The 7,727-nt window shown below is 31.2% G+C and overlaps 1 protein-coding gene across 1 annotated transcript; it reads left to right on the top strand.

The window, feature by feature from the left end:
* The first annotated feature begins 23 nt into the window (after positions 1–23).
* On the top strand, positions 24–1,457 carry LOC146930292 (uncharacterized). Its single transcript, XM_085708292.1, has one exon. The coding sequence runs from the start codon at positions 33–35 to the stop codon at positions 1,431–1,433; it is 1,401 nt and encodes a 466-aa protein (XP_085564418.1). The 5' UTR covers positions 24–32; the 3' UTR covers positions 1,434–1,457.
* The last annotated feature ends 6,270 nt before the right edge of the window (positions 1,458–7,727 follow it).

Raw genomic sequence — 7,727 nt, 5'->3', positions numbered from 1 at the left:
AAGACCAAAGCACCCCTCATATTGATGACACTATGGCTATCACACTTAAAAAAGAAGTTTGTGATGTTCTTTCTCGGCATGGTCTTCATGTTTCAGATATCCGTGGGCAAGGGTATGATGGTGCTAGTAATATGAGAGGAGAGTGGAATGGATTGCAAGCATTATTTCTCAAAGATTGCCCTTATGCTTATTACATTCATTGCTTTGCACATCGATTACAACTTGCTTTGGTTACTGCTTCCAGAGAAGTTTTCCCTATTCATGATTTCTTTTCACACTTAACCTTTATTGTGAATGTTACTTGTTCCTCGAGTAAGCGTAATGATGAATTGCACAAGGCCATATCAAATGAGATTAGTAATTTGCTAGAGATTGGCGAACTTGAGAGTGGTAAAGGACAAAATCAGGTTAGCAATCATAAACAAGCTGCAGATACTCGTTGGAGCTCACATTTTGCTTTTATTTGTAGTATGATAAAACTGCATAATCCAACTTGTGTGGTTCTTAAAGAAATTAGGAAAAGTGGATCAAGTTATTCTACACGTGGGGATGCTAATGCTGCTTATAATTTTTTGAAATCATTTGAGTTCACGTTTATTTTGCACATGATGAAAGAGATTATGGGAATTACAGATCATCTTTGTCAAGCTTTACAACAGAATTCCCAAGATATAACTAATGTTATGCAATTAGTTGGCTCTACAAAAACATTAATTCAGAAGTTGAGAGATGATGGCTGGGATGATTTGTTTAAAAATGTGATATTGTTTTGTGAAAAGCATGATATTGATTCCCCTGATTGTAATGTTGTTTATATAGAGCGTGAAGGCCGCGCTCGTCATCAAAAGGATCACATCACGGTGGGTCAACATTTTAGAGTGAATCTTTTTTGTGTTACAATTGATCAACAATTGCAAGAATTGAATCATAAGTTTTGTTTGGAAACAATGGAGCTTTTAACTCTAAGCAACAGTTTGGTTCCGAAGGATATGTACAAAGCATTTGATGTAGATAATATATGTGCTCTTGTAAGTAAATTTTATCCTCTAGATTTTAGTGAGCAAGAGAAACTTAATTTGAGATATCAACTTCATCACTATCATCTTGATGTTGTTAGTCATCCAGATTTGAATAAGTTGTCAACTATGTCTGAATTGTGTGAAGCTTTAAAAAAGACAAGGAGGGCAGATAAACATTACTTGGTTGATCGTCTAATCCGCCTTATCTTAACTCTCCCGGTTTCTACAACTACAACAGAAAGATCATTTTCAGCAATGAAATTAATCAAGACAAGATTGCGTAATAAGATGGAGGATGAATTTCTTGCTGACAATATGATGCTTTATATTGAAAAGGAAATAGCTGATCAATTTAGTTCTGATTCAATTATTGACGAATTCAAGACTTTGAAAGACCGAAACGTGAAATTTTAAATTCAGGTAAATGATTTCTTGTATGTATATATTTTCTTTTTATGTTTTGAATTTATTTTAAATCTTTGCTAATTTGTCTAAGCTTATTATTTAGCTGCTCCAGTGACTTGGTCAAGTTCCAAGCTTTTGCATCAGAGTATTAGTAGCAGTCTTGTGTGAAGGGTTCTTCTATTCTGCATGTGGCAAGAATTATAGTAGGCTAATTCAGATTCTCCAAGGTTAGGATAAATAGTTGGCAGATAGTAATTTGGAATTGGAACTTTAGCCTTGTGTTGATGCTTTTTTTTGGATAACTTTTATGAATTTCAGTTATAATATTTTGGATGAAATTGTATATGACTTTTATGAATTTCAATTATAATATTTAGTTAATATTTGCCGCTCCCCCCAATATTTTGGACAAGATCCGCCACTGAATATGGTGTAGGTTGTTGAGATATTTTTGCTAGATAAAAATATTTAATTTATGTGTATTTTGTTGAAATTTTTTGAAAAGGAATTAAAATGATTGAACAATATATGTTAAAAAAAGTATAAATTAAAAAAATTAAATATAACGAAAATTGATGATTATTTTGTTCAAATGTTTATGCAACTTAATATATGTATTCTGATGAGATATTTATGCTAAACAGAAAAATAAATTTAAAAAAACTTGAAAAAGGTTAAAATAATTTTTAACATGGGAGTTACATGCGTACATAAAAAAAAATATATCTAATATTATATAAATTTTAATTATGATTAAATAATTACATTTACTGAAAAATATATGTTAAATAAAATTAGAAAATTTTAAAATGTAATGAGTAGTTTGTTGTGATATCTATGCTACATCTTCAAAAAGAAAACATCCATGCTACATAAAATATTAGAAATTAATTAAAATTTAAATTAAATAGATAGTGAACAATTGTTGAGATATTTATGTCAAATAAAGCATCTATTTTAAAAAATATAGAGAATATATATATATGGGTTAATAGTGGTCTTGATTCCTAAATGTGTAACGAGTAGTCACAAAGCTATCTTCAACTCCAATGGACACATGAATCAAACTTACTATGAGCAGTGATGAGAATGAAGTTGATTAAACTTTGTTCAAGCAAATAGTGGGGTCACAGAGGTATCTATATCATACAAGACCTGATATAGCATATGGAGTAGGATTGATCAACAAGTAGATGGAAAAACCTACTATTTCTCATATGATTACAACTAAGAGAATCATCAGATATGTGAAGGTTACTTGCAACTTTGGTATGATATACACTAAGAATAAAAACAACCAAAACTCTGAAGTGTTTGGCTACTTTGATTATAACTGGATGGAGACAAAGATGACAGGAAAAGCATTGTTGCCTATGAAACAATCAAAACAATCAAGGTACATGTCTTTTACAGGGATAAATACTTGATCAAGTTTTTTTTTTTTTTTAACTAGACAAAATATAGTATATTACTTATGAAATAAGCATTCTGAGAAGCACAAGAAGTGCCAAAATTACATAACATACAAAGTTCAGAGTATGATTACAATGTAAAAAACCAGCTAGGCAAACGAAAAAAACTACATACCAAAACCCAAGCAAACTAAAGGTTTGAGTTAACAATTGTCAAGTTCTATGATTCAGGTTTAACACATTCAGAACAACGTTGCAAGTGATAAAACGAACATAAACTTGTTTGTTAAAATATCGAAGTACGGGTTTTTGTTTTTTTAAGCAGTAAGTTTCCTCGGCCATGTGATTTTGAAAAGTGGAATTGTAGTTAATTCGTTGAAAGTGGATGTTCAATTAGGTGTGGCAAACTCATTGGACCGGTCATGTTTAGGTGGAATTGTAGTTTATTTTTATTTTTATTTTTATTTTCTCAAATAAGTCTTTTATCTTTATAAACGCATACAAATTAATCTTTGTTTTTTTCCATTTTTTATTAGAAATCTGATGATGTTGCAAGCCAGGTAGGATAATTAAAAAAAAAATTATTTTTTTATAATGAAAATTAAAAAACCCAGAATTGATATGAACATCTATCTTCTTCTCACCATTTTCATCTTCTTAATCATGTTCGCCATCTCATTTCTTAAACCAAAAAAACAAAATTCAATTTCATACCATCACTATCTACAAACTATAAAAAATTTAATTACTGTAGTTTACTTTTGGATGATAAGTAAACTACAAACCACAAAAAATTAAGTTACTGTAGATTTATGAAGTTGATGTGTGGTTTTTTTTTTTTTTTTGGATTTGTGAACAATATTAATTTGCTTTAATTTCAGTTTTTACCTTTGTTTAATTTAGGATTTATAAAGTGAAAGTAAACAAAACATTTAGACTCATGCAATTTTGAGGTGGATTAAATTTGGGTGGATTTTTTAATTTATTTTTTTATTTAGAGAAGGAGATGATGAAGATGAGGATAAAAATGATGAGAATAAGATGATTGTTGATATCAATTATGAGTTTTTTTAATTTTCAATATAGAAACAATTTTAAAAAATTATAATTATCCTACATGGCTTGCCACTTCATCAGATTTCTAATAAAAATGGAAAAAAGGATTAATTTGTGTGTGTTTATAAAGATAAGAAATTAAGTGGAAAAAAAATAAGATAAAGGATCAATATGTTACAATTAAATAAGAAAAAGGACTTGTGGAGTAATTTTGCAATATATTTTTAAATCGGATGGTTATTATAGATGTATAATGACGATTGTCCTAGTGAGCTTAACTCAGTTGGTAGGGACAATGCATAATATATGCAAGGTTTGGGGTTCAAACCCCGGCCACCACAAAAAAAAAAGATGTATAATGACGATTGCATGTGTCAAGTTCAACAAATAAAATTTTGGCAGCGGAGCAGGGTGGGAGTTTCAACTCAACAACTTAAATTGTTAGACATGTTAATCATGGGGTAGGTTAGTCTATATTGAAACCCATACTTGCTCAAAAGAAAAAAAGAAACCCATATCTTCGGTTTTGGAAACGTCAAAAAATTGTTACGAAGATTAAGAGTTTATTGGGATCGGAGAGGTTATTATTGAAGGATTCTTTAGGTGCCGTTTAGCCTGGGAAAGGCCAATTTTTCCCACCATGGGAAAGTTAGTTTTTGACCATTAGATTAAATAGGGAACACGATGTTATCATGGTCTCTCAACACACATTTTTTCCCACATCATCTTCCACCACACCCTCCCTTCTCCAGGTCTCTCCTACCTTTGTGCCTTTACCTCATGAAGCAAAACAGCCTCTTCCGATTGTAACTATGGCTTCTACCGTAACACAGTTAAACAGATCTTGCTCCTCCGTCTTTTCTTTAATTCAACACTTACCCAACAACACTTATACAAATACTGATAGACTTCTGTGGTTTCTCTATTAATATCAAAAGAGTCATCTTTTCTTTAATTCTTCATCTTTATACTCACAAAATCCATAACTTTTGGTTTCCTAGTTTCTCTATCAATAACTAGCATCAAAAACACTTTTTTCAGCATAAACAAATGAATAAACCAGCAGGTAAGTTAATTCCAAAAAATTAAGTACATATGATTGTTCATTTTTACATTTTCGCCAAATTAATTCCAAATCCAGTAGTATAATTGAACATGGTGGTGAAAGTTAATCAAATCCAAAACCATAAAATAAGAAGAGAGATAAGAAATTCAAAAAAATCGAAAATTATATCAATCTTTGATCAAATAATCAAATTATCACAAAATGTAGAGAAAGTGAGAGAGATCTGGGTGTTAAACATGGTGGTGGTGGCAGTTATGATGGTTCAGAGAGAGAGAGAGAGAGAGAGAGAGAGAGAGAGAGAGGAGAGGAGAGGAGGAGGAGGAGTTAGAGAGAGAAAGTGAGAAATCGGTTGGTTATTGTGAGGTTGAAGAGAAAGGGAAAACAATATAATCTAGTGTGGAGGGAATATGAAAAGAGTGTGTTCCTCATATGATCTAATGGTCAAAAACTAACTTTCCTATGGTGGGAAAAATTAGCCTTTCCCAGGCTAAACGGCACCGATTCTTTAAGCTTGCATTGCCCTTGCCTTGTGTAATGAGAAAATTTCAAGTTTTTAAATGGGATTCAAAATGCAAAGAAAATTTCAAAGTAAAGAGAAGTTGACGACATCACCATTGTTAATTTTGTCGGACCCATCTAACCGGTGAATTTGGGTGTATCCATTAACAGCATCCAAAATGGAGACCCTCAATTTTGAGGTTTTAAATGAGTCTCACATGGACACATCACTTTTTAATAATTTTTTAATAATAATACTTAATAGGTACTCAACCACTCCAATGGAGATCCTCTAACAAAGGGTCTAATAGGGTCCCACAAATATTATTTAATAGCCATGAAAATTATTATTTTAATAAAAAGTTATGTGGGCCCATTTAAGAATGGGGGTCTTAAGTTAGACATTGGATCATTTAAAACCTCCAAATTTTTTTACCACAATGGGAGTACCTATTAGGTACCAGGTCTTAAATGGTGAAGACCTCACCATTGTAGATGCTCTAACACATATTGGTTTTGCAAGCTGATGGTGTATGATCGCAAGTGCGCCGAATCGTACTCAAGTAATAAAGTATTAAGTTGTCGTCTTCAACGATATTTTCGTTCAATTCGGTAATTAGAGGAATTTATTTGAGAGTAAATAAAAGAAGAGATTAAAAGTGGTTGCAGAGTTTTAATTGTCATGCTCAATGCAAAATTAGGTTTTTTGATTTATAAGTATAACGACGGTTAAGAAATCCTTGAATCCCCCCTTATGTCTTTGTTGGAATTAACTCGATTGACTATTAGTCATGTCTTTTGGAATTAAGAAAGTAAAACATGACCTTGCGATGAATCGGATGACGTTTTATTTTTATATCGCCACAATTCATCTAGTTATAATTGTGTCATTCCCTTAAGGTGGGTCATAGCTCTAAATGCATACTTAGATTCGATTAAAAGGATTTAATTTAGAAACTAAGAACGTTACTAATGTCTGGTTCAGACAGAATTAGGGTTGTCAATCTTAATATGCTCCATCTAAGATATGGTATAGAAACATATATATATATATATATATATATATATATATATATATATATATATATATATTAAAGGCTTAATACATCCCCATGTCCCTTAACTTATTTTTTCTTCTCACTTCAGTCCCTTAACTATTAAACGTTTCAATTTGGTCCTTTATCTTCGTCACCTTCATCGATTTGGTCCAATTTTATTAATTTTAAATCCCTAAAAAAGAAGACCGTTGGATCAAGCAAGTTCATCATATCTTACCATGTACCACAAACACCTAAGTATCTGAAATTTAATTTTTAAAAATAATATAAATCCATTTATATTAATTTAGAAATAAAAAATCTAAAAAATTGTAAAATTGATTTTCAAAAATAAAAAAAATTCTTAAAAAATTGAAAAAATTGGAAAATTAATTTTCAAAAATAAAAAAATTCTAAAAAATTGTAAAATTAATTTTCAAAAAAAAATCTAAAAATTTTGAAAAAAATTGGAAAATTAATTTTCAAAAGTAAAAAAATTCTAAAAAATTTGAAAAAAACCAGGAATTTTTTTTTAAAATCTAGAAATGTTTTTTTACAGATTTAGCCAAAATGGATTTTTGTTAATTATAATTCAGATTTTTTTTCGAAATTAAAAAGATTTTACAAAATTCAGGAATTTAATATTCAAAATACAAAAAAAGCAAAAATTCAAAACCCAGCCCCCCTGTTTCTCTTCTCAGTCGAATCTCTCTTCCTTCACCACGCTAAAAATCATCACCGTCCCCTCGTCGCCGGTGAATCACCGTCGCCGGTGGGAACTCATCACCGTCCCCTTGTTAAAAATCCAGATTCGAAACACCTTAAATCAGATCTAGAAACAAAGGCTTCAAACAAACATCACACCTTCAAAGAAAATAAATGATACCAGACAATAAATGATACGATGGCAAAGAATGTTAGTAACAAAGCATGCTAAAATCATTCGGAGAGAAGAAGAAAGGAGAGTTGCAGATCCAGTAAGAAGAATAGGAATGAGATTAAGATGAAGACATCTGAAACGAAGACGGCAAATGAGCCACCGTCGCGCGGGTGGTGATGGCGGCACAACTTCCTGCTACGGCGAGATTGAGAGACAAGGGGAAAACATGTTTTGGTTTCTTTGAAGGGTGGAGAGGAAAAGTAGGACCATGGTAGAATGTAAGAGTGTGTGGGTTTTGTGATTACGTACGCATAACAGTATCTCATCCCATAAACTCCTAAATCCAATTTTCCT

This window comes from Medicago sativa, chromosome 4, assembly GCF_051527215.1.
Source record: "Medicago sativa cultivar Bolivia chromosome 4, Bolivia_mono, whole genome shotgun sequence".
In the NCBI taxonomy this organism is placed as follows: domain Eukaryota; kingdom Viridiplantae; phylum Streptophyta; class Magnoliopsida; order Fabales; family Fabaceae; genus Medicago; species Medicago sativa.
Note: the sequence above shows the minus strand (reverse complement) of the source record. Positions and strands in the feature narration are given on the sequence as shown.

What these genes read in the sequence shown, in the direction of transcription:
- LOC146930292 (XM_085708292.1), top strand. Translation starts at nt 33, where the DNA reads ATGGCTATCACACTTAAAAAAGAAGTTTGTGATGTTCTTTCTCGGCAT.